This window comes from Daphnia pulex, chromosome 3 (genome assembly GCF_021134715.1).
Source record: "Daphnia pulex isolate KAP4 chromosome 3, ASM2113471v1".
In the NCBI taxonomy this organism is placed as follows: domain Eukaryota; kingdom Metazoa; phylum Arthropoda; class Branchiopoda; order Diplostraca; family Daphniidae; genus Daphnia; species Daphnia pulex.
The window spans coordinates 10,825,535-10,849,912 of record NC_060019.1 but is presented as its reverse complement, the minus strand read 5'-3'; the positions used below and the strand labels follow the sequence as shown (position 1 = coordinate 10,849,912).

At 41.4% G+C, this 24,378-nt stretch overlaps 6 protein-coding genes and 1 non-coding gene across 10 annotated transcripts; 4 read left to right on the top strand and 3 right to left on the bottom strand.

Annotated features, from left to right (window-relative positions):
- Window positions 1-892: 892 nt before the first annotated feature.
- Window positions 893-5,355, bottom strand: LOC124191178 (protein daughter of sevenless-like). 2 transcript variants are annotated; one of them, XM_046584221.1, is made up of 6 exons: window positions 4,892-5,355; window positions 3,795-3,923; window positions 2,803-3,728; window positions 2,344-2,726; window positions 2,147-2,262; window positions 893-2,002 (listed from the first exon to the last, which is right to left on the bottom strand). In XM_046584221.1, the coding sequence occupies exons 1-6, from the start codon at window positions 4,967-4,969 to the stop codon at window positions 1,769-1,771; spliced, it is 1,866 nt and encodes a 621-aa protein (XP_046440177.1). In that variant the 5' UTR covers window positions 4,970-5,355; the 3' UTR covers window positions 893-1,768. The 2 variants fall into 2 exon arrangements, with proteins under 2 accessions (XP_046440177.1, XP_046440176.1); XM_046584220.1 differs by having other exon boundaries at window positions 893-2,020; window positions 4,892-5,299.
- A 611-nt stretch (window positions 5,356-5,966) lies between these two features.
- LOC124191166 (calpain-D-like) lies at window positions 5,967-10,834 on the top strand. 2 transcript variants are annotated; one of them, XM_046584203.1, is made up of 13 exons: window positions 5,967-6,402; window positions 6,479-6,521; window positions 6,598-6,852; window positions 6,926-7,247; window positions 7,360-7,790; window positions 7,853-8,009; window positions 8,074-8,260; window positions 8,321-8,455; window positions 8,520-8,664; window positions 8,728-8,860; window positions 9,463-9,987; window positions 10,054-10,095; window positions 10,159-10,834. In XM_046584203.1, the coding sequence occupies exons 1-13, from the start codon at window positions 6,177-6,179 to the stop codon at window positions 10,471-10,473; spliced, it is 2,916 nt and encodes a 971-aa protein (XP_046440159.1). In that variant the 5' UTR covers window positions 5,967-6,176; the 3' UTR covers window positions 10,474-10,834. The 2 variants fall into 2 exon arrangements, with proteins under 2 accessions (XP_046440159.1, XP_046440158.1); XM_046584202.1 differs by having other exon boundaries at window positions 6,021-6,402; window positions 6,947-7,247.
- A 9-nt stretch (window positions 10,835-10,843) lies between these two features.
- Window positions 10,844-13,873, bottom strand: LOC124191181 (apoptosis inhibitor 5-B-like). 2 transcript variants are annotated; one of them, XM_046584226.1, is made up of 10 exons: window positions 13,653-13,873; window positions 13,423-13,584; window positions 13,200-13,365; window positions 12,978-13,138; window positions 12,701-12,898; window positions 12,451-12,633; window positions 12,203-12,387; window positions 11,915-12,137; window positions 11,649-11,844; window positions 10,844-11,571 (listed from the first exon to the last, which is right to left on the bottom strand). In XM_046584226.1, exons 1-10 carry the CDS (start codon window positions 13,719-13,721, stop codon window positions 11,507-11,509), a joined length of 1,608 nt encoding a protein of 535 aa, XP_046440182.1. In that variant the 5' UTR covers window positions 13,722-13,873; the 3' UTR covers window positions 10,844-11,506. The 2 variants fall into 2 exon arrangements, with proteins under 2 accessions (XP_046440182.1, XP_046440181.1); XM_046584225.1 differs by having other exon boundaries at window positions 13,200-13,584; window positions 13,653-13,855.
- Window positions 13,874-14,060: 187 nt separating this feature from the next.
- LOC124191201 (AN1-type zinc finger protein 2A-like) lies at window positions 14,061-15,531 on the top strand. Its single transcript, XM_046584257.1, has 6 exons — window positions 14,061-14,304; window positions 14,393-14,435; window positions 14,509-14,692; window positions 14,757-14,905; window positions 14,974-15,148; window positions 15,215-15,531. Exons 1-6 carry the CDS (start codon window positions 14,250-14,252, stop codon window positions 15,389-15,391), a joined length of 783 nt encoding a protein of 260 aa, XP_046440213.1. The 5' UTR covers window positions 14,061-14,249; the 3' UTR covers window positions 15,392-15,531.
- A 79-nt stretch (window positions 15,532-15,610) lies between these two features.
- LOC124191191 lies at window positions 15,611-17,058 on the bottom strand. The gene is made up of 3 exons (XM_046584245.1): window positions 16,941-17,058; window positions 16,610-16,868; window positions 15,611-16,546 (listed from the first exon to the last, which is right to left on the bottom strand). Exons 1-3 carry the CDS (start codon window positions 16,953-16,955, stop codon window positions 15,720-15,722), a joined length of 1,101 nt encoding a protein of 366 aa, XP_046440201.1. The 5' UTR covers window positions 16,956-17,058; the 3' UTR covers window positions 15,611-15,719.
- Window positions 17,059-17,750: 692 nt separating this feature from the next.
- On the top strand, window positions 17,751-17,834 carry Trnah-gug. Its single transcript is given in 2 exon segments — window positions 17,751-17,787; window positions 17,800-17,834. It is a non-coding gene; the product is annotated as a tRNA-His (tRNA).
- Window positions 17,835-17,954: 120 nt separating this feature from the next.
- LOC124191173 (alpha-protein kinase vwkA-like) lies at window positions 17,955-20,926 on the top strand. Its single transcript, XM_046584212.1, has 4 exons — window positions 17,955-18,121; window positions 18,354-19,003; window positions 19,069-19,089; window positions 19,163-20,926. Exons 2-4 carry the CDS (start codon window positions 18,361-18,363, stop codon window positions 20,515-20,517), a joined length of 2,019 nt encoding a protein of 672 aa, XP_046440168.1. The 5' UTR covers window positions 17,955-18,121; window positions 18,354-18,360; the 3' UTR covers window positions 20,518-20,926.
- Window positions 20,927-24,378: the final 3,452 nt, after the last annotated feature.

Below are 24,378 nucleotides of genomic sequence, written 5' to 3'. Positions count from 1 at the left end.
TTTTCTTGATCTGAAGAATTTGTTTTGATGGCAATGAACAACGTCTGATTATATACCCCCACCAGCTATTTTATGTCTGTGTATTTGCATACGTCATTAGGATGCATTGGCGGAGGCTCTTCTTCCAACCGCAATTTGCCCGTCTTTATCGAAACCCGTCAAGCGCGGGAATTTTCAAAAAATTTGATTGACGCCAATAACCTCGTCTCGTGGAGATTGTACACAGACACGGGGAAATATACTGAAAAAAAGAGAAACAAAATTGCTGCAATATCTCTCTCTCTATCCATGTAGCGTGTGTTGACTCAACTGTTATGTGCTGCTGCGTGAGTGTCGTGTTTGACGAGTTGAACCAATATTGGAAACATTTCATTTCTATTTCTCACATTTGATTATTTCGGTGCTGAACATTTCCTTCTGCTGCCAAAATGAAAAATTCTAAAAACACGCTGGAATATAGTATAGACCCAAGTCGGACACAAATCCCTTGCTAACATGTGACTGTTCCAGCGGATCCTATAGGAGGTTGGCACAACTGCAGACGGGGTACAGGAGAAGACGAAAAAAAGATGGTGGAGGTCATCCAGTTACAAAGAGAAAAGCAGCGCACACGCATTTTGTCGTACTAGGTCTGACGTTATATATATTTAGACCGAGACGACGACGTGGACGACGTGCTGGCAGTGTTATGTCTGTCTGTAACCTACACACGCACCAGCGGTTTCTGTTTTCCCGCCGATCAATCGCCGCACCCCCTCGGTGAAAGCTGACGAACGAATTAAATATCCCAGACGGGATTCATACACAGATGCCGGTGAGCCGATCATGCGCGCAATGCGACACCTTCATCTTGTATACTTGCGGTGAAGGTTAACTGAAATAGAAAAATGAATTAAAGTGAGAAAAAAAAAAGAACTGTATTTACAGATAATCTCTCAAAGTGTTGGGGAAAACGTACGTACAAGAATAAAAGACGAAGCGTGATTCTTCTTTTCTTTTTCAAAAGAAATCCAAATGCAAAAGACAAAAGAGAGAGAAAGAAAAAACAAACAAAATTACAAGTAATAATCATCATCAAAAGAATTGTTTTTTTAAAGAATGAATATGCTGTTCTGCCCCACATTTTCGATTGTCATTAAATTGCCCTTTTCTTTTTGCTGTAATCGCGAGAATCGCCGCCCTTGAAACAAGTGAACATCAATTTAAAAAAAAAATAGATTAACGGGAAAGGAATAACACTCCAACAATCCTGTTGGTAATTTTTTGTTTGTTTTTGCGTTAAACAAAAAAAACTTTTATATATTGTAAGGAGAAAAGCTTCGGGCAAGTTTTTTTGAATTTGTTGTCGAAGTATTGGCCAAAATGATTATTTTTATATATATATATATGTATATATATATATACACATACACGTGCATAAAAAAGGGAATGGCTCGAGTCCATCTGTCAAAGGAAAAATGGGGAGGAGTCAAATGTGGGTGGGGAGGGGGTTGACGAAAAAACACATGGCCGACAAGGCTTGTATATGTGTGTGCCATCATCTTTGATTGTCTTTTTTACACAACGGAAATAATCTCACAGAATTGTTTTTAATCTCTCTCCGTGGGGGTGCGCGCGCGTATGTGTGTCAAATATGATTTTGTGCCGAGTGCGTGTGTTCCCTACTTTTTGTTTTCTTCTTTTCTTCTGAAAAGAATTGAGTCATTGTCTTGGATGTTTCTCGAGACATTTGAACGATCCAAAAAAGGTGGCGGTGGTTCGAGAGTGCCTATTGCGCCTTTTTGGAGCGACGCTCCTCGACGGTGAGACGTGTTCGGTTGAAAGCTTCCGTTTTGATGAAGTCGACAGTCTTGTAGACAGTCGACGAAGCCTGGTGGTGATTTTGGTGATGGTGACCCCGTTCGGGACTTTTGGGCGATTGGAGAGACGAGTCAGACTCCAAATCCAAGTCCAAATACTGGATATCGTCCAGCTGACGGCCAGCGCTAATGACCCTCGAGCCCTGAATGAAATAGTAGATCTGTAGGGGAGACACAAATGAGAAAAAAAAGGAAAGAAACCGCGGACACCACCCAAGGTTAGTTTTAGTTGGTCAGCAAAGCGAGTTAATTCATTAATTTTTTAAAAAAGGAGGAAAATGTTTTACCTGCTCCTCGTCATGGGCGGAATTGGGTCGGGTACTGCCCCGACTCGATGGATCGTCAGCATCGTCTGAACTGCTTCCGTGGAAATCGGCGTGTTGTCCGACACCAGAAACGGGACCTGAGAAGAGAGAGAAAATAAAAGATTGGCATCGTTAACAACACCCCAAAAAATCGATAGACCTCAAACGAGACCACTTACGATTGGGTTTCAACTGGCGGTTGACTGAGGGCGGTGGAAGGGGTCCATCAACGACGCCGGCCGCACCAGAGGATTGCGTCTTGGGCTTGAGTGTTCGGTTGACTGAAGGCGGAGAAAAGGGGGTCATGGGAAGGAGTGCTGGACTCGCCAAAGGGAAGGGGCTGGCCAGATTCGAATAAACGCTGGGCGACATGGCCGAAGCGGCAGACAACCCGGCCGTGACGGCGTTGTTGTTGAACGTGAAAATCTCAGCCGCTGCAGCCACAGCCGATGACGACAATTCGCCAGGTGCAGCGTTCGAGTAACAGTGCCGTCTCTGGGCATCCTTGCCCGTCTTGCCGTCGTTGCCGTGGTCACCCTGGTGCGATCGCGGGAAATCGTACCTTAAAATTTCCCCAAAAAATGAAACAATCAATTAACCAAGGTCTGCGCTTCATTTACTAATCGTTGAATAATTACCAGGAATCGGCGTTGGTCGGCGTAGGTAAAGGAGGCGATGTCGACGATGGAGAGCGTGGGCTACTGCTGCGACTGTGCGATCTGCCACCAGGAGCGACGGAAGTTGGCGATTGCAGCTGTTCCAGATTCAGATAATTGTGCGAAGGCTGGTCGATTAAATGAGGTGGTTTGGGCGGGCGAGGCGGCGGCACAAACTTCTGACTGCCCATCAATTGGGGAACTGATGGTCGTTTGCTGGCGCCAGTGGCCGGTTGCAGTCTCTTAAAAGAGTGCGCAAACTTGTCCTCAAAGCTACGAATTTGCTCGTGAACTCCTTGGTCGTTGCGCGCCGACGAACTGACGGGCTGCAGTTGCTGCGATTGACCCAATTGTGAGTGGCCGGGCGACGACAACTGTCTGGGCTGGTCGCAGAAAATGTCCCAGCCCTCGCGCTGAGGCCGGCCGCGTAAACTTTGAGTTCCGAGAGCTAAGCCTCGCGCTGTCGGCGCTGGAGTCACGGGCGCCGACGACGGCTGGCCCACCGATCCCATAGCTTCTTGAAAGACGAGACTGCGCGATCCTGAAAGGCATTCGCTCAACGGGAAATAAGGGCCCGAACTGCCGGTCGGCGAAGTGGGCGAGGTGGGTGGCGTGTCTTCCAACAACTGGCTCACTTGCAAAGTCCTCGCCATGGCCGAATGGACTCCGCTGGTGGCCATTGTCGATGACGCGTTAGGGACGGGCCGTGTCAGAGTCACAGACGAACCGGTCTCTTCATCTTCGCGATAAAACACCTTGAGACCGCAGACGTGACAGATGCAACCCACCCAGCTATTCATGTCTGATTCACTGTCGGCCGCCAAAAAGTAGACGCGCTTCGGTGTGCGGATGTCAAACATGTGGGCATACCGCTGCTTCCTACTTTCAATCGTCAGCCCGGAATCCACCTGTTACAAGAAAAAACATAATTTTAAAAATTATGTTGAACAAATTAAATTAAAAAGTCAATTCACCTGTTCGCATTGGTCCAAATCGATTTTGCCCTTTAATTTTCGACATGTTCGATCCGTGTAATATTCAAGGAAATATTGTCCAGGCAACTCGCCAGAATGTTTCAACACGAACCATCTTCTCCGCCATTTCTGTGTCACCAAAAGAAGAAGAAAAAAAAGGGATAAGAAATTGATGGGCCAGGCACACAAGACATTTTTGTATAATAATAGAAGGGTCTCCTCGCATGGGGGTTGTCGTAGAGTGAGAACGAGATCGGCAAACATTCTCATAATAAAAAAAGAAAGGGGGGAGAGGAGAAGAAATTCGATCATATCTAAGTTGAACGAAGAGGGGAGGGGAATGCCATCAACAGATCCGATTACAAAGAGTCGGTCATAGGTCAGAGAAGCGCGCATCTACCAAAACCGTGGGAACAACATCCTCCTCTCTTCCACAGATATCGAGATGATGAAAACAAAACACAAAATATATAGATCGAATAAATTTCGTTGCAGCGTTCACCACAGAAACCGGGAAAAAAAAACTCGCCCGATTGGTGGCAGCCCACAAAGTGTCACAAACAACCATGCACCATTTTGATAACAAAACAGCTCCTGCATAATTTATTTTTGGAGGAATTTTTTATCTCGGGGGGGAAATGCTAAAAAGCAGTTATCTAAGTTTATGAATCTCCAGATAAAGCTTGAGGTAAACTCTGAAAAATGTGATGGCAAGTCTTATCTTGATGTTGAGCAACCAATACAGCCCAACGCTTAAAAAAACACAGAGAATTCCAAGATTTATCAGGGACCGAGTACATGCCATGGTAATGCTGGGATCAGCTAAATTTCTACTCTCCACACATAACACAAATGGGATAATAAAGGATAATTTGGCATCTATGATTTGAGAAACAAAGAGATAAATAATAATGGGAAAATGATTGGAAAAGAAATGCTTCATCGTGACCCACTAACAGAGAGAATGGCCAACAGAAGCTTGATAATAGTATTTACTATTTAGCACTCTGAACCATGGAGTTTTATCAAGGTAAAAAGAGCAACTGTTCAATAATGAGTAACCTGTTTTAATTAAAATTGAATCAAATTACACTTACAGCTCTCCATATTCGTTTGGTGGGCGGAGACTTGACAAGCCAGCCTTCATGAACGATTTCCGTGTTGGCCAAAGCCATGGTGCCTTGTAGAACTGAGCGAAACAAAACTATACAAAACAATTGCACTTAATATTTAAGGCGTCGATTCTATTGACAAGACGACGACCATCCAATCGACGGAAAACGGGTAACAACAAAGGGGAAAAAGAACTTTTTACGACATTTTTCCAGCTCAAATTCCACAGCCAAGTTGGAGAAACACAAGTGAGCTGGGATGGATGGGATGACTAACATGACGCTGCCAGATCTCAAATACCTGACGTCTATTCTCTCTTTACAGCGTCCAAAGTTTTCCATTTTTCCTTATCTACTTTTGTATGCACAACACGATAGAATTTTGTTAAACCAATCAGTTTTTCATATCAAAATAGTTTTACTAAACGCTTTGAGAAAATGCTAATGCATTTTTATTTGTTATTTGGGGAGCGTTTTCGACTTTTCCTCCGTAGGCGTTGATAGGAGGAAAAAGTTTGAATACGCGTCGCTAGGTGGCCTAACCTATTCAAAATTAATTTGCATTTTGAAAAATTCATTGGTCAGCGACTCAACACGCTCGACGGGAATGGTCGATTTTCTATTGTTGATTTACAAATATCGATTAGAACATGATTATGGAACTGGATAGGATAGATCCTGTATTTAAGTTTGCGTTCCATTTAATCTAAGCAACACTTGTGCGCGAATACCTGTTTTCTCTAAAGCCATACAACCAAAGTTTAAAAAAAAAGAAATTTATTCGGAAAAAAGAAAAAGAAGGTAACATGCTACTGTCAAAAAATAAAAGTATAGTTGTTATTATAGTGGCGTGCACCTAAAAGTCTATGCGTGTTCTTACCACATTCACGCTCGGTCCGCCCCGCAGGTTCGATAACAAACGCGCGCGCAACGCCACACGCGATATTTGTTTTCAACTTCACGAACGATTTTTTTTTTCCTTATCTGCATCACCTATAGCACTGGGTGGTGATGAAGAATTCATGTCAAGTGGCGACTCAGCAAGTGTATCCTACACCTTATTGGCTGCCGCTTCAGTTAACAGAAGGGAGACCAGCAGAGACGAAATACCTCAGGAGGGCAGGTCGATCGATTCAGGATCAGCTGATCGCGGCTGTCAGTCGGACAGGGAAATTTCGTCTGGATCTCACAGTTTCTTTGTCGATATGTTTGGCTTGTGCGTTTTATTTAATTCTTGATGTTTGGCTTTTTAAAATCGGATTAGTTTTAAATGGGTACGATTGCCTCAGTCTTGCAATGGAAATGTGTGATATGCCTACAAGTTAATCCAACTGAAAAGAGCTGTTGCTTCAATTGCGGGGCAAAACGATCTTGTACAATAGAAAAAGAAGAAGACCGTCCAATGTGTTCACCAGTCAACTTTGAGGAAAACAATCGGTCCTCGAAAAATCATTCACAACTTAAACATTCTGTCTCCTACTCTAGTTCTTCATCAGGTATTTAACGTTTTAATAATTTATCATCTGCTGGGTGGGAATCTCTGTTATTCCATTATTACTTGTGTATTCTTAGCAAAATGGACTTGCCCTCACTGCTTATTTCTGAATGTGGCAAGGTTAGTTTGAACAATCATCAATCAATTTCTTTTTGTTAGAACCTATTAATAGACAAGATATACCAACTTTTTATAGTGCTCAAGATTGCATGACTTGCATGACCAGCAAACCTAAAGGAATTTCAGCTAGTCAAGAGCAAAATCAAACTCTTCAACAGCCAAACAACAATAGCTCAACATGGTCTTGCAAACGCTGCACATTTTCAAATCTTATTGATCTCCACTGCTGTGAGGTTTGTGAAGCACCTCGCTCTCCCAATATCCCCTTAACATTACCACGAAAACCCATTATAGTTAAATATGGAACATCAGGATTGGACTCAGACAACAAGTATGTATTGTATTTTTAAACTCTATAGTGTTATGAGCAATAGCATAACTTTTTTACTTGAAACTAACAAAAGGGAATTGTTTGTGCCTGACAGCCATTCCAAAGAGGCAGCCGTGAATGGTAGGAAGAACGGTACGGTGGTCGTTAATCATCAGTACGACGCGAGCTGGACATGCAAAAAATGCACTTTAATCAATCCAATCGGGGAAAATGTTTGCTCTGCGTGTAGCTGCTCACAACTGTACAGCGAGAAGAAAGTAGAAAGTCAAGGCTCTGCTCATAGTCCCACGAAAAAAGACACCTGGTCATGTCCTCAGTGCACGTTGCTTAACTCACACTCGATTTCCAAATGCAGAGCATGTAAAACCGCTATGACTCCGCAGTCCCAGACAAAGGTACGTAGATATTGCAATTGTATATAGTTTTCATCTTATTATCCTTAATATTTTGTAGCGTTTCTTATTTTCTGAAATTTATCGATTATCGTTTAACTTAATTTTATAACAGGTTGGAACACCGACCATCGGCAGCAGCCCGATTCCTTCTTCGCCAGCGAGAAACATTCCGTCATCAAAGCGTACTCCCGATTCTGCGATGGGAGGATGGCAATGTTCTGCTTGTACATTTCACAACAAAAAGTCTAAATCGTACAGCTGTGAAATATGCCAATCCAGTCGAAGTCTGACAGCTCTTTCGCCACCTGCTCCGGCCGCCATCTCGCGCCATGAAAGTGAGCCGTCCGCTTCTCTCCGCCACACGGAAGAGGAACAAGCGCGTCTCAAATGGAAGCGTATTGTTGGCTTTTGTCGAACCAGTGGCGATAAATTTGTCGACGATTCATTTCTACCTACTGGACGCTCTTTGCACAACAGCACTCAAGAAGGGGTTCAATGGCTCCGACCCAGTCAAATAGTTAGCAGCGCTGCTTCCCATGTCAAGTAAGAAAATGGAATGTTCAAATTCATACCAATCACGTTCGCTCATCACAATTCATTTACAGGTGGGCTGTTTTTCGTACCCCGTTGCCATCCGACATATCTCAAGGAATCCTGGGTGACTGCTGGCTATTGAGCGCCTTAGCAGTGTTAGCCGAACGAGACGAATTAGTTCAAAATGTTATGGTCACACGGGAAGTCTGTAACGAAGGCGCTTATCAGGTTCTTATTAATTTCAATTGTACTTCTGCTGTGCGACCCATAATCTAATTTGTATTTATTACAGATACGCTTATGTAAAGATGGAATGTGGCGAACTGTTTTGGTTGACGATTTGTTGCCTTGTGACCAACGTGGACATCTGCTTTACTCTCAAGCTAAAAGGAAGCAATTATGGGTGCCGCTAATCGAAAAAGCCATGGCGAAAATTCATGGAGGCTATGGGGCCCTTGTTTCGGGTCGTTCAATCGAAGGTAATTTGATCCGAATCGTTTTAATTAAAAAAGTACGTACTTAACTCTTGATTACGTCAGGTCTTGCCTCGCTTACAGGAGCCCCTTGCGAGAGCATTTCCCTCCAGCCATCAACCAACGGAAGTAACAGGGAAGAAGCTGAAGTTCTGGATGAAGATTTGATTTGGGCACGACTCCTCAGCTCTCGCACTGCAGGTTGGTTAACCTTAATTCGCATTTGGGTAATGTTATTATCATTGTTTCGTTTTGCTTTTAAAAGGTTTCCTGATGGGCGCTTCTTGCGGTGGTGGCACAATGAAGATAGACGAGGAAGAGTATCGCCAAAAAGGACTGCGACCCCGGCACGCCTACTCCGTGTTAGACGTTCTTGATTTCAGTTCCAAAGGTGGTCCTCGCCTTCTCAGGTCTAAACATGACTCTCTTGGCTTTCTTGAAACTTTGATCTAAAAGTTGGAATTGCACTTTAGGATGCGTAACCCATGGGGTCACTTTTCTTGGCGTGGTGACTGGGCTGACGACTCCAAACTTTGGAACCCCGAACTTCGTGCCATTTGTATGCCGCACGGGGATGTGGAAGGTGTTTTTTGGATATCATTCCAGGTAATTTAAAAGGAATTCTTCTCTTTTTTATTACGATAAGATTTTATTTTTCTTGGAAGTAAAAGACACAAAGAAATTCCAAAACTTTTTTTTAACAAACCGCGTTGAATTTCAAATTGGCGTGCTTGGAAAAAAAAACTTGCCGTATCGGAATAAAAACTACTGGTTACACTTTTCAAAACTGTTGTGGTGACACGATCTACCGAAGAACCACTTTTTGAATTATTTTTGTTAGAAGGAGACTATATAAAATAACACAGCTGTTCATACATAAATGAGCACATGGCAGTGTGCTATACGAGTATCACGCACTGACCATCCGTTCTTTACGATATTCTTTACATGACTGGACTATCCCCTACTGTTCCTTAATGATATCCTGTGTGCCTACGCAATCTGGATTTGTTTGTTTGTCGATAAAATCTCAATCGATTAAACAATAAAACCGCATTCAGCAATGACCCATAGCGGCATTGCCGAACCAATTGTTGGGATCTCCTCCCTGCGGTTGTTAGGAGCACGTGCTCGTAGGGCCCTTTATCAACTGAATGGGTGAATGGGCAATATTTCACTGAAATGTTTCTTTTTGGTTTTCTCCACAGGATACTTTGGTTTTCTTTGATTGCATTGATGTCTGCAAGGTGCGATCAGGTTGGAGTGAAGTTCGATTGCCTGGTCTCTTGCCTCCTTGCGCCTTTTCAGACCATGTTTTGGCCGTCCTAGTGACGGTGGTTGAGCCAACCGAATTGGATTTGAGTTTATTTCAAGAGGGCAGCCGACACACGGACAAGTCACAACGCTCACCCGTCGATCTCTGCGTCGCCCTTTACAGAACTGGCTCAGTGGCTGCTCCCCAAATTGGCCAATTAGTTGTGCACAGTCGACGGCAACTGAGGGGTTTCGTTGCCACCAATGCATTCCTGGAACCTGGATTGTATCTCATCGTCTGTCTCGCTTTCAATCACTGGGATTTGAATCCAGTTGAAGGTGCCGTCACCCACTACCCGCCGTGCGTCTTGGCATTGCACAGCAGCAAGCGACTTCTTGTAGAGCATATCACTCCTTCACCATTTGTTTTGGCTGATGGACTCATTAGTTTGACTATGGCCAAAGGCCAGCGCTACGAGGTTCGAAATGATCTTTTACCGTTTAAAAATATGTTCTAAATATAAACTAAATTTTTGTATCTATAGGGAAGAGAGGGTATGACTGCTTATTATCTCACTCAGGGTTGGGTAAGTTATCATTGTACATTTTTGTAGACAATTTCTATTTTTAAAACATTTTCCTTTTTGCAGGCCGGACTAGTAGTTACAGTGGAAAACCGCCATGCAGATAAATGGTTGCAAGTCCGTTGCGACTGTCAGGAAAGCTTCAATGTCGTTTCTACTCGAGGAGCTCTGTTGACAGTAGACGCAATTCCACCACTGCATAGACAAGTGCTCTTGGTTCTAACTCAGCTGGAAGGCGGTGGTGGATTTTCTATTGCACATCGTCTTATACATCGTCTTTCTCCTCAAGGCGGTCTTAATGATTGGGGGCCTCCAGGTGAATCTCATCAGCCTTTACTGACCTCCGCCGTTACTGGGTTACACACTCCTCGACCAATTTGAAATGTAGGATTACTTATCGGAAAAATTCCAACCAGTCATCACAGTGAAATCGTTTACCCCCAGCCCTCCCTTTTTCAAAATTACTATTCAAGTTGCGATTTTAAGGATCCGATCATTTGTTCTCTAAACTCAATTTTATAACAGAAAAACAACCTTGGGTAGTGCTAGCAATTTGCCTCGCGTATCGCTCTTTATTTGAGTTTTGTGTACGTATTCGGACTAACTAACCTAATGTGTGTGAGTGCATCACAAAATGTAATGAGTGTAGGTGAAATTTTAATGTACACTGTACGAGTCTCAAAGTATCGCATACTATTCTGCCATTTTGTTTGTAAAATACATACGTATCATCAAGTGAAAAGTTTACGAATTTAAATGTATCGTTGTCTGTATTAATGACGAGATTAGGTATGACAAACAATAGCAGAACTTAATTGTGTGTACGGCTCAGGGACGGACATTGAAGTAAGAAATCTAAACCTCATCTCTTTAGCAACAATGAGATGCCGCCCGTCGGATATGTACCTAGCAAAACATCAGAATTTGTAAACAGTAGTTAGTGACTCGTGTTGTTGGCTGGATTCGACTTCCGACTGAAAATAAAGATATAATAAAGTAATCCTTGAATAAAATGCAAACAAGTCCAACCTTCCGGTATATCGCACCCACCATTCTATCACCAAATTCGTAGATTCTAAATAGAACAAAGAAACGAGCATTAACATGCCGACCTCCTGCTGAAATGGCGGAGAATTAAGAAAATCAGAAGTGAATCAAAAATCGCAATTTGTATGTCGACATTCCACAGGGCATTTTTTTTTTGGCGAGATGGAAGCTATTTTTCTAACAAACATAGTCCGTCCCGTCATCGACTCCACAATATCAGATTTTCCTTAGTTTACCGACCGCTTCCGTTGTTACCATTTTTAAATGAAAAGGTGAAAAGGGTGATTCCAGGTTTAGGTGAGAGGGAAAGAAGGAAATGCGAATACACAACTAGAATTTAAAAGGGAAAAAAGGGGGATTCTAGCAACTAGTACCCTCCCCGCCGATATCCCCGCCCACCCCTGTACCCACCACGACCACGGGGGCGAGAATCTAGACAAATAGAATTATCCATTAGAATTTTTGTTGATGTAGACGGCAATATCGCCAATATGTAATGGGTCATTTACCTGCGCCATGCGCTGACACGTTGGCACTAAATTTGCCAGTAGGAACAACATATGGTTGCCTCACACGGTTGTCTGTATTAACTCGAACTTTCGGCGGCGAACTTTCAAACGTGATGGGAGCATGACGCTTAGCAACGCCGGCCGCTTCACTTGTGCTCTCGTTATTAACTGCTACCGCTGCTGTCTGTTTAGCTGCCTGAAAGATTCAGAAAATAATATTGATTACACCTGGTTACCATTTTGTTTTGTGCAGCAATATAACTTACTTGTGATGCATTTGTCGGTTTGAATGATAACGTTACGTTGACTTTGTAAGAAGGCGGGTTTCGGAACAAATCCCGAATTAGTGAATTGATGTTGGAAGTAGTTCTCAAAGCAGTAACCTTAATCCGACCCTCTTCATCTCTCAGTTGGTCGACACCTTTATCTTGCAACGACTCACGTAGCTTCTTTATGTAGCCTTGCACTCCTCGAGCAAAATATTGTAATCTGCCAGGATAAATATTTTTATGTTGTGTGAAAGTTCAGACAAATCGTTGGTGATGAGAACATACCGTGATCGGAAATCCTTGCTGCGATCGGCATTATCGGTCAGAAATTCGCGGTGTTGACGAGCCAACTGGTGAAAGGCGAAGATCAATGATTCAACAAAAGTGAACTCTAAGCGAATTTCGGTTTCTGTCGTGCATCCATCTCCATTGGTTTCTTCCAATACTGGTGGTGGAAGAGGCATGTATTCCTAAGAAATAAAAAACAGGAAATGGTGAAGATGAATTTTTAAAAACTATTTCCAATAAATTACCAAGAGGGTGTCGTACACGATTTGGATTCGCTCAACGACTGGATCTAGGGGGCCGCAATTAGAGCTCAATTCTGCCAGCAACTTAAATATGTCCAATTTTTGTTCACTCTGCCCAATTTCATTACGATGGGGCAAAACTTGGTCACAAATGTAAGAAACAAATGCGGTCGATTTCACCTGAGTCTAAAATAATTTTCCGATTAGTTTTAATCAAGACACTTGTTCTAGGTATAGAATATAAGAAATATACCGAAAAATAAGGTAGAGCATGTTTGATACAGATTATGATACGATCTAGGTGTTCTTGGTCAGCAGGATTGAAAACTTGAGTGAAATTACACTGTTCAGCAACCAGATCAACTAACTGTTGTTGACCACTTACTGAATCAGCTATTTTGCATTGTCCAAGAATGGCCATAACTAAAACAAACTCATCTGCTGTGACATCCTATGTAAGATAAATGGTTCATTGAAACAATGCACTCTATAATCAACTCAGGATAGGCAATCATAAAAAAATAAATTACCTGTAAAATTTTTTTGCATTCCTTAACCAACAATTCTTTAACTTCTGGTTTCATGACTCCGGTTTCAAGAGTTCTAAGTTTCATTGCCAACATCTTGAGGGTTCTTTCCCGCATAACTTCATTATCTTCAGCCAGTTCGGAGAATAATGCTTCAATTGTAGCTAAAGAAAATATATTTAATTTAAATAATACTTTTAAAAAATTTCTTTTAAATGTCATTACCAGCAGGGTCAATTTGATATAAGGAGGCAATTGAATTATGCACAGCAGTGACTTCAGAATTGTCTTCTGATTGAAGAATTTGAGCAAGAGCATAAGCAATTTTGCGCACAGCTCCTTTATTATCCTTGCAAATGTTTACAAGATCTTTGATTGCTTGCTTTCGAATCTGAGAAACAACTTCAAAATCAACATATGATCCAAAAGAGAAACAAGCCACACTTACCAATACGTCATCATCTTCACACAAGTCAAACATGGCATCAATCGTTTCATTCTCCAGGTCAGGGAAAGACTTGGCAAATTTGGCAATAAACTGAGAAGCTAACTTTTTCTCTTTATCAGATCCTTTGACAGCTAAAAGTATATCTTCATACTCTTTCCTATGCTAAATTCGGCAAAACAAATCAAAATTACAGTTGACATTTAAAATCGATTCCAAAAATGTTTTGGTACCTTTGCAATATCATCTTTGGCTTCATTTAAGATTTCGTAATGCTGGTACAGTTTATCAATGATGTCCATAGTGAATTGTGTATTCTTCGCTTCTAAATTGACGGGGAGGTTATCTAAGAAATTTTAAGAAGAACAATGTGATAATTGTTTGCACGCCGAACAAAACTCTGTATGACGCCGGGCCGGGTGAACTGAAATGAAGGCATGCAGGTTGCAACATTGCGTTGAATGAGAGAGGGAGGGGAAAAATAAATAGATCTTCAATCTACTTCAATATAAATTTGAATTAAATTCTAGATAATTCTATTCTGCGTTTAGAATTTATTTATTTTAACAAGATTACAATCAAATAAAACATATTTTTAATTTCCACAGGAAATTAAACACGTTAATCTGGCAATATTTTTAGCAGACTACGCGTGCAATGTTGTTGCATAGGGTTTCAATGAATTGGGTCGGTGATATTTTGATGCGTCACGATTCGGAATCGACTAGATTCTTCAAGTTAGATCTGTATTGTGAAACTCTTTGAATATATAGCTTTGAGCTTTCCGCGAACCTCTCATTCACATTCGTTTGGTGGCTGTGACAAAAATCATGGAGTTCCCGCATTTAGGAAAACATTGTTCAGAGAAAACTTGTAATCAACTTGGTATGTATCGTTGTTCTATTTGTGTTGTACTTTTGAAACCCATCACTCTGAACACAAATAAATTCTTATTGTATTTTTCATAAAATAGATTTTCTACCCATGAAATGTGATGCTTGTGAAGAAACATTCTGGTAAAACTGAAATTCTAATTTGAAGCTGTCAAAATGAAATTAGGTGTTAAGCATTTCCCTTCTTTATATACAGCAAGGACCATATCAGATACGAGTTACACAAATGCCAGTCATCCTACAAAAAGGATATCCAAGTACCAGTGTGCCCTCTTTGCAATCAGCCTGTTCCATGGAAAAGAGGTGAAGCACCTGATATTGCAGTCGGTGATCACATTGATCGGGATTGCCAATCTGACCCTGCAAAACAAAAAAGAAAGGTAGTCACAAACCTGGATTTATTATGATTTTAAACATTTAAAATAATTATTTATCAAATTAAAGGTCTTTGGGAATCAATGCACCATGAAAGGTTGCAAAAAGAAAGAAGTGGTTCCAGTAGTATGCGATCAGTGCAGAATGAATTTCTGTTTAAGACACAGACATGCTCAAGATCATAGCTGCAAGGGAAATAATCCTGCTGATAAAGCTAGGTAAATGACTCTAAGGTTAATATTTCTCACACCAAAATTCTAATGTTTATGCAAATGTGTTATTACAGGGAAGCTGCTTTAGCCCGTGCTTCTACCGGATCAAGTATTTTCACAAAACGATCCGGTCCTTCTAAACCGTCCAGCACCGTTTACAGCACTGGTAGTAGTGCCAGTAGCGCTAGCACCGCTCGCAGTAGCAACATGCAGCGGGCATTTGCAGTTGCTAATGTTCAAGGAAATTTGGTATGTAGTAATTGATTTTAAAATCATTGAAACAAATGTTTAGCAACATTATCATTACTGAAATAGAGCGAAGATGAAGCTTTGGCTCGAGCTTTGCAAGCCTCCTTGCAAGATCAACCACCTCTTACAGCTCAGCAACAAGAGGAAGCAGACCGGATGTTGGCACTGGCCTTACAGAGGGGAGAACAGCCACCAGCCACCGCTAGCGCAGCGCCTTCTAATAGCAATTGCAGCTTATCATAGCCTCCCACCACACAACAGCACTTGCATATCAAATTGTACAATCATACTACATAACCCCTTTTATTTTGGCTCTTCTTACTTCAAACTTTGGTGAATCTGAATTCTCTGTTTTTTAAATTTCGAATAAAAAATAAAATGTTTACCCTGCATTTTCTTAAGTCAGGAGGAAATTAAAATTAATTTAAAGCATCTTGAAGGAAGAAAGAAATAAAACTCAAGTTGAGGGTTTAAAAATTGTATATTAAATCAAAGGACTACATACATGGAATCAAACACCTTATGCAGATCGGATAAAGCATGAATTCAAGTGGTCATGGGCCTTCAACTGTTAGGCGGTGCTGGAGATTCCAATAGAATCGACGTTGATTGAGTCGCTTTGAATTGGTTTAGTTGCATCTTGGATTTGGATATCCTGCTGAAATTGGCCCTGAGTCAAGGTGATTGCGCCACTGGCTTCGTTCGTGTTGTAGTTGCCGACATTTTTGGTGTTGGTGTCGAGTGACTTGAGAAACTCGTCCACTTTTCCAGTCGACTTGACAGCAGATTTGCCGTAGCTGGTAGTAGGAGAGCGGACAATGCTCACCTGCTCAGAAAGCTGTTGGATGTTCGTGATAGTGGGCTCAGCTTTTTGCTGAATGATGGTAGGAGTGTCTGCCTCTGCAACATTTGTTACACGGACGACCACAGGTAATGCGTGAGAAATCCGAGTATCTCCAATTTTGCCATAAGTATCCTCAGTCTTTTGATTCTTTTCTACAACGCGAACTACAAGATCGGTAAGACCGTCTGTGCTTTTAGAGGGAGTCACAAGGCGGATATCCTCAGCAGTTGTCTCGCCTGTCGTTTTCGTGGGTGTCGAAACACGGACATCAGAAACTGCTGCTGCAGAATTGTTCTCATCAGCAGCAACGAGGACGACTGTTGTTCCGCTGTTGTAAGAATCTTTGACCGGAGAAACTACTTGAACCCCACCAGTGTTCCTGTTAACATCATTCGCGATGATGGTGTTTTTGTAATCTAAAGCTTTTTGCTCGACGGATTTAGTAGGTGCTGTACGAATGAAAGGGAATGGTAGAATTTTTCTACCAATTGGGATCAAACTTCCCCTGGTTTGGAATCCCAAAGACTGGCCAGAAAGCTTGCCGGCTACGTACTCTGATTATAAAAATAATATACATAATAAGAGGTGAGTGACTAAAATTCTAAAGATAACATTACCCATTTCTCGCATTTCGCCGAATGAATCGACATATCCAAATCTACCAGTCAAATAACCATTGGCGTCCATATTTTCTAACCGGAACGATCCGTCGGAGGCTTCGTAACCGAACGTGTAAGAGCCATCATCATTAAGTTCATTGATTTGCTTTAAGATGGTTACGGTGGGCACAGCAGCGTAGGATGTCGTGGAAGATTTGCTAGTCCCATAATTAGTAGGCATAGCCAGTGAGCAGGCCACAGTGAAAGTCAACAGCAACTAATTTTCCATGTAAATTCAATTCATTTTAAACCAATCAAATTTAATTAAGAGAATTAGAAAACGACTTACGATGATGGAATTCATTTTCAGCTTTTAGTCTCTGACGATACAAAAGGACGAAATCGAAACTCGTTGAAGTGACTGACGAATCGAATGAAACTCGCGTCTTTTATATACAGAGTAAGAAAGAGAACGTATAGGAGGAAACTAAAAGAAACATCGTCTCCTTTTATCACCATACCAGGCCATCCGGATGACCTGTATAATCAACTTTTACTCTTGTATCATTTCAGCAAATCTCTCAAGAAACACGGTGCACACTCAGATGGTGGTAATTTCTTACGGGTATTGCAACAGGCCAGCACTGATGGTGGCAGAAATAGGATATATACATTTTTCCTTCCAATTTTGTCGTTTGATGCCTCGCAAGAGGGAATCCGCTTTCTTTTTCACCTGTCTCGTTTTATAACGATTCCATCTTGTGCACTGATGTCCTATACTGTCCGAATTGCTGAAATCATGACGAGAGCATAGGGGTGGCAGAAACTTCACCCGAACCTGTTTCGTTTGGCGTAGGCGATCAGAGTTAAGAGAAAAGGTGAGATGCCCTTTGTAATGTTACCATAGGTGAATCATATCATTTGTATCATTAGTTGAAACAGCGACGAAGACGATCTTTTATCGCTCCTTTTATCCGACAAAGTGAAAGGCACTTTTAAGGTCAGAGATCCGCTATCATCCACTGATTTCGGGTTACAATTAAATGCAAAAGTATTTGAGTTCCAAAGAAAGAAAAACATAAAAATTTGTAATACATTATTTACCTTATTTGTGTATTTGAATTTTGAATTTATGTAAAAAATATAAAATTTTAATCAAGCCGTGATCGTCTAGTGGTTAGGACCCTACGTTGTGGAGTCTGGCAATACCGTAGTAACCCAGGTTCGAATCCTGGTCACGGCACAATACTTTTATCACGATAGGATGAATTATATTTCTGATACCACAAATATTCATTGATTCTTATTACTTGTTGCCAGGAGATTCAAATGTTGTGTGTGTCGTAAAGATTAAACTGTGTAAGGTGATGTAAAGAAAAAACAAGCAGACTGTTTAGTCGGTTTGGCCTTGGGCATCTTAAACTCAATGGCGAATTGGCGATTCATTAGTTTCAGCCAGCTGATTTATCAGTCGTTAAATATTTTTTGGTGAGCTCACAAGTGTACTGCACGTGGCCAGTGTCGAAAACGGTAAGAGCTTAATGTAATTTTATTACTTGTATTAATATTACGAACATGTTTTGAAGTCTTGCAAATAATTCACTTGTGAAATTTTTGATGTTTCAGTTTACTTCTGCAATTTGAAAATGTTTTAATGTTCATAATTTAACCAGCACTAGTTATGTTATAGCTGCCTGTTAAGAATGACTCGGTTATGAATGGATTACTCTTAAACATGAGTTTACATTTTCTGTCAATCAAGGTACAAAATGGCGTCGCGTGAATTGTTTGAATGTTCTGTTTGCCGAGCTTTATTTCGAGCCAAGCCTGAACTGACAGCACATTTGAAATCAAGTCCCGTCTGCAAAACAGTTCCAAAAAAGCGTGACCCATATGCTTTTACATGTGAATCTTTTACCAGTCATTCGATCCCGAGTGCAATCTACTCGAAAACTGTGCCCGACACAGTCGTCAGCAGTTCGCGTAGCTCCTCATCAACTTCCAAAACATCTTCAGTAGCTGATGGAACTCTTCTAGCAGCCATGGAAGCAGGGATGAAGAAGATTGTCGTAAAGCCCAAAAGAAAGAGTGGTCTTGAAACATCCATTCTCTCAACGATTGCAGATGGCGACGAAGAATTGATTACTGCCTACACTAGCCTCCCTTTGGATCCCGTCACCGGTGAAAGGCGTCTAAACGAAGCCATTGTCGGCGCCGTGACATTAAAATCGAAAATCAACGTGGCTCATGTGGCCGCTGTTTTAACACGAGCCCATAAGGTGACTATTTGTTTCCTTCTCGACACGACTGGAAGTATGGCGAACTATATTTCGGGAGTCAAAGAACAAATTGTGGAAATTGTGGACCGGATAGAAAAAAGTGGCTGTGTCATCGAAGGACTTGCATTCGTTGGTAAGTCACTAATTAATTCGAAATTATTTTTTACTCTAGCTAATGGGTTGTTTTATTCGATATAGGCTACAAAGATTGGTGTGATGGTAAGGTCATCTAAGTAAAATTATTTCAGAATTTATATCATTAAATTAACAATTGATTGATTTACATTTATAGGAGAAAACCACTTTGAAGTGTTGCCATTCACAAAGTCGATTGCCGAATTCAAGGCCTTTGTGGTGAAAATTCGAGCTACTGGTGGAGGAGATGCTCCAGAAGATGTTCTTGGTGGATTAAACAAAGCCATTTCTCTCTCTTGGCCAGAGCGGAGTGGAACGAGGATCATTTTTCATCTTGGCGATGCCCCTCCACACGGGAAGAACGTCTATCACGACGGCAGTCAATCCGACAGTTACGAAAATGGCCATCCACGTGATCGACCACTGGTGGAATTGTTCAGGGAAATGCTACACAAGGAATTGTTGTACTATTTCGGCCGCATCAATAATGAATGTGATAAGATGATTTGTGTGTTCGAGAAACACTACGGCAAAAAGATTGACCCAATGGACAGTTCAAAAGTCGGAACCATCTGCACGGCCGTGACCGAAAGCGTTTCAAGATCTATTTCTGTAACTTACCGGGCCAAAACCTCTTCAGCCCTTGGCACCACCAAGGATCTGAGGAAATACACACTGGATAGAATTGAACCGGATTGGTGTCTGCTCCCGCGGTACGATGGAACTATTTTGACATTCGACTTGCCAAATTCGATCAAGGACATCACTTCTTTCGCCAAGTTGGAGGATTCCATCAAGAAATGTCGTCTCCAGATAGCTGTCAATCCATTCGCCAAAGGCTCCGTCCGTTTGGCCTACTACGGCAGGATCTTTTACGTGACGAAAGATGATCCTGTCTCTCCAACTGCCGAAATTGTCGACGACGTTGTCTTCAAAGAAATGATCGCCCTGCCGAAAGTCGTCGATTTCGATCGCCAACGTTACATGACCGATCTCGAAGTCCAGACGGTGGCCGCCAAACTGGCGTTTGAATTCAACGGGATGCTCTTCAGGACGTCGTTGACTCCCATCGTCAAGCTCAAATTTCTGATGGCCAAAGTTGTGCGGATCTTCATGGCCGGCGACAGCTCCCCGCGTTTTCTGGTTTACGAGAAACGATTCCGTGGAGACAGTCCCAATTTGATCAAGTACACCAACAATTTGAATTACGTGCTCAATCCTGAAGGATTGGACGACAATGGACGTCGGAGACTCGAACTGGCCGTCGCCTTTTCTCACTTCACCCACGACGTTACCGACGGCTACCTGCTTGTTTGCGATCTTCAAGGTGTTTGCGTCATCGATTTGAAAGGCAAGGAAACTCTGCTGCTCACCGATCCTGCCATTCATTGCGCCAAGCACCTCCGCTTCGGCAAAACCAATCTCGGCAATTTAGGGATGGAAAAGTTCTTCAAAAAACACGAGTGTAACAAATACTGCCAAGCTTTGGGATTGCGGATGCCGAGCGAATGACTCGGTTGAGAAATGTCTTCCTTATCTCACTCCTGCCTTATTTATTCCTGTCGACTTTTGTTGTCCAGCTTTGATGGGCTTTTTGTTTGATTTTCGGTGGTTTGAACAAGTTGGTTTGCCATTCGAAAAAGACCTTTAACTTAGAAATGTCGATTTTCCAATGCGTCAAACGTAATTCAGTTATTTCATTATTGGTTGTCCTTTGTTTCTTTTGTTGTGGGGTTTTCTATATTTTGTTTTCCATGTGCATAACTCTTATTTCTCAGTATTCTAATGGTAACCGTCGGTATAACTGTGAACTAGATTCGTGATTGCACAATATCGTTTGCCAACTTGGGACCCTGCAATGTTTCAACGAAAGAGCTCAGGTATAATTCAGATTCCAATATAATTTCATTGGTTAAAAGTTCTCAATTTGTAATCTACTTGATTTAACTGCAAGTTGCTCAATCGTTATCATTCAGTAAAGAGATTGAGATTTCTGAGAAACTCTAAAAAGAATTGATAAAGAATCAAGTCAGGTCAATTAAATATAACAAATGGTCTTTTATCGCTGTTCCATCATCCCAATACAATTCCAGCTCTTCATTTGAATAGTATACACACACAGACACACCAGAACTTGCTTTTGTGGTTCTATTCACGCAACACAGATCTGTGGGCATGATACTGTTTTGTTTCTTGTTCTTCGTTACCAGCACCAAATAGAGGAGTTTTGTTTAGCTTCAGCGCTAGTTGATTTACGAGTTGGAAATACTTTTAAGGCAGTAGAGGAAGTTTGGCATCCGTCACAAGGCTGGCTCCTGTCACTTTTCACAGACGCCACAGCACCAGACATACAAAATTTATATTTTTTTAAAATTGATGAATCACATTTCCACGAAGGGAAAAATCAAACAAAACTAGTCCCGTATAGAATCTAATGCAATATAAGCACGCGCAAGCCAGCGGGGTATATAATGAGCAATTATAATAAGACGCAAAGAAAGATGTATTAGTTCGGGTGATTTTGTATATTATATATTTACTTGGGCGCTGTCGCAAAGTCAAAAGAAAAAAAATCCAAATTTAATTCAAAGGAAATGTTTCACTTGACCGTAAATCATTCCGACTGCTGAGGCTGCTACCCTTCCAGCTCTCTTCCAGTTGTCTTAATGTTTAATTCAATCTACACAGCACATGCTCGTTTGTCGTTGGCTTCCTGTAAACACAAGGAGGCGGAGACGATGGACCGATGAGAGTCGAGACCCCCCTCCAAATAACTTTTCTGGCTCCTTGTGGGTTAATTGGTATAGGCGAGGAACACCAAACTAAGCCACCGAAAAGAGGATCAAACAAGCTGGTTTCTCCCCACTTAAAAAGCAAGGGAAAATCATGTAATAATCCTTTTAAATAACCTCCCCCATGTTTTATTAATTTTCCAATCAAACTCACCCTTTGTTGAAACTCATGTAATAGATGACACATACCGGTATATTCCTGGATTTGATATGGTTCATTAAAGGAAGTGACGGTTGGGAAATCCTGTACGGGCACTGGGTCATACGTATGGAAGCCAACGACAGGTGTGTCGTGTGTAAACGATTAATCATGACTAGATGGAAATAATGGTGCCTTGGGCTGATGTATGAATCCACATTGACAGCAGTGAAGAAATAAAAATTAAAGAAAAATACAATCTTTAAAAAAATACATTTTTTTCTCCAGGTATAATACAGATGGCGCAAACGTCGAAATAAATTTCACCGACTTTTCAACGGCCCCAATGTTCCTCCCTCGATATCAAACGTAATAATCTCAAATCAAAAAAGAAAGGAGCGTCGACTGGGGGGGGGGGGGGGAAATACCAAATCGATTTCTTCTGTCTTTTATAATTTTAAGTTTTGAATCAAAAATAATAGAGATGAAAAGATTATTCGCAAGACAGCCGCCGACGGACGAATATTACATCTGAGATGTTATTACATACTGCCAATAAGATATATCCTTCCCATATCAAACTGTGTGCCTCATAGTGTATGTATATAAAGGTCTGCCGGCTGTGAACAGATATTACACCTGTACCGGGGATTTATTTATATTTGTTTCCCCCCCCCCTTGGTTCTCCGCCGAGCTGCCTGCAGAATAGATTATCTACAGAAAAGATGTTTCATCGAAATATCTATGTGCATAAGCGATGGCTGGAGACTATAGTAACTATCTCGGAAGGCTCAGGAGGATGTTCGGCCCACCTGCTGATTCTCCTTTGGCCAAAGGAATATAACGATCATCGCCTTCAGGAGTCTCAGCAAGGTCGTTTAGGATTCAAAGAGAGCACACCTGACACACATGCTATACACAGTCCTTTTTTTTCTCAACTATACTATCGGCAAAGAAACATTAAGGGATTTATTGCGATGGACGTCCAACAGGATGTCTAATATTATATAAGATCCTTGATGTAAAAAGAAAAGATGAAGCGAATCTAACATGTGGGAATGACATTATAATAATAATAATAGAATGAATAGAAAAAGGAAAACCTTGTAATCGAATTTATATCTAATCCATACGTCATCCGACTATTTGATCGTAAAAGGGAATTTCGACTGGAATTAAATTCGGTTTGTATTTTTATATTCGTCCCTATAAGGTTTTTTCGACATCCGCATTATTACATTGATACATGTGTGTAATATCCACCGTTTTGGAACAACGTACATAATAAATATCTAATATAAAGAGTGACTCAATTAAGCGCTTCTTATTAGTTAAGAAAGAAATAGAAAAAGAAAGAACCTTTTTCATTGCTTCTTTTCTTTTTATGTGTCTTTCGTTTTTATTGAGAGGTGACTCGGTTGGGTGTCTTTTTTTACATGTGCGTATATATGGTACCCAGGCTGATTACATCCACTTCCGTCTCGAATCCACACAATTACATATATATTTCTCTTAATTTTTCTTTTTTTTTTTCCGTTGGCTTTTTGAAAGCGGTGATGGTTATAGTTAGTGTACACGGCCACAGTTTATGCACTACAAGGTGATATTCCGGCTAAAAAAATGTAGTATACTCTAGTACTAGCGACGTATATATAATAATATAATACACGGACTAATGATGCATATTTCGTTGGCTTTAATGCCCCCAGTCGGCGGTCTGAAGGGCACAGCAGAGCTGCACAGCTGGGAAATATCACCGGCATATCACACAAGCAGATAGAGAAAACCCTTCAGACCAGCGAGGACACAATTTAAACAAAAATATGTATAACACACTTGGCTAGAAACTCGGTTGATCATCATCATTTTTGATGCGTCAGCTATACTATAGTACATGACCACTAGCTTATTAACTATAGCCAGTTGTAATACAGCACCATCTTTATAAATTTTGAACAGAAAATCAATTCGCTACGGCCAGACGCTCTCTTCAACCATTTTTTAATCACCACCACCAGCAGCAGCCAGTTGAGTTTCCAACTCTTGTGAGATAAAAGGACGAATCTGCTATATAAGAGCCTATATTGACTACACACATTATTATCAGGTACATATATACAGGGACGACTTTTAATCTGGGGGGTGACGAAGGTGGAAATGGACAGGTGAGATGATGGGGGGGGGGAGGATTTAGAAAAGGGTTTACAGTGAATAGGACCCACACAACACGCATAGCATTCATTTGCTCGCGATTGTTCCTCGCGAGCTCTGAAAAGAAAGAAGCTTTCTGGCCGTCTATATGAAAAGATTCGAGCTCCTTTCTGGTTGTATTAGTGTAAATACCCACCGTAGACTTTGGCGTGACGTTGCGCATTTGGCTGGTGAAGAGAAAAGATGCTGAGGATGGAACGGAATATCCCATCGCATTTTCTTTTCAAATTG

Bases quoted from the DNA above. Each gene is read 5' to 3' on its own strand.
- LOC124191178 (XM_046584220.1), bottom strand. From the start codon at position 4,969: ATGGCTTTGGCCAACACGGAAATCGTTCATGAAGGCTGGCTTGTCAAG. The intron at 3,924-4,891 runs GTAAGTGTAATT...TTGGTGACACAG, and splicing joins CCAAACGAATATGGAGAGCT to AAATGGCGGAGAAGATGGTT. The intron at 2,021-2,146 runs GTAAAACATTTT...TCTCCCCTACAG, and splicing joins CCGCCCATGACGAGGAGCAG to ATCTACTATTTCATTCAGGG.
- LOC124191166 (XM_046584203.1), top strand. From the start codon at position 6,177: ATGGGTACGATTGCCTCAGTCTTGCAATGGAAATGTGTGATATGCCTA. The intron at 6,522-6,597 runs GTTAGTTTGAAC...AACTTTTTATAG, and splicing joins TTATTTCTGAATGTGGCAAG to TGCTCAAGATTGCATGACTT. The intron at 10,096-10,158 runs GTAAGTTATCAT...TCCTTTTTGCAG, and splicing joins ATTATCTCACTCAGGGTTGG to GCCGGACTAGTAGTTACAGT.
- LOC124191181 (XM_046584225.1), bottom strand. From the start codon at position 13,721: ATGGACATCATTGATAAACTGTACCAGCATTACGAAATCTTAAATGAA. The intron at 13,585-13,652 runs GTACCAAAACAT...TGCCGAATTTAG, and splicing joins CCAAAGATGATATTGCAAAG to CATAGGAAAGAGTATGAAGA. The intron at 11,845-11,914 runs GTAAGTTATATT...TGAATCTTTCAG, and splicing joins AACCGACAAATGCATCACAA to GCAGCTAAACAGACAGCAGC.
- LOC124191201 (XM_046584257.1), top strand. From the start codon at position 14,250: ATGGAGTTCCCGCATTTAGGAAAACATTGTTCAGAGAAAACTTGTAAT. The intron at 14,436-14,508 runs GTAAAACTGAAA...CTTTATATACAG, and splicing joins GCTTGTGAAGAAACATTCTG to CAAGGACCATATCAGATACG. The intron at 14,693-14,756 runs GTAGTCACAAAC...ATCAAATTAAAG, and splicing joins CTGCAAAACAAAAAAGAAAG to GTCTTTGGGAATCAATGCAC.
- LOC124191191 (XM_046584245.1), bottom strand. The intron at 16,547-16,609 runs GTAATGTTATCT...TTTTATAATCAG, and splicing joins CGGCGAAATGCGAGAAATGG to AGTACGTAGCCGGCAAGCTT.
- LOC124191173 (XM_046584212.1), top strand. From the start codon at position 18,361: ATGGCGTCGCGTGAATTGTTTGAATGTTCTGTTTGCCGAGCTTTATTT. The intron at 19,004-19,068 runs GTAAGTCACTAA...TATTCGATATAG, and splicing joins CGAAGGACTTGCATTCGTTG to GCTACAAAGATTGGTGTGAT. The intron at 19,090-19,162 runs GTAAGGTCATCT...TTACATTTATAG, and splicing joins CTACAAAGATTGGTGTGATG to GAGAAAACCACTTTGAAGTG.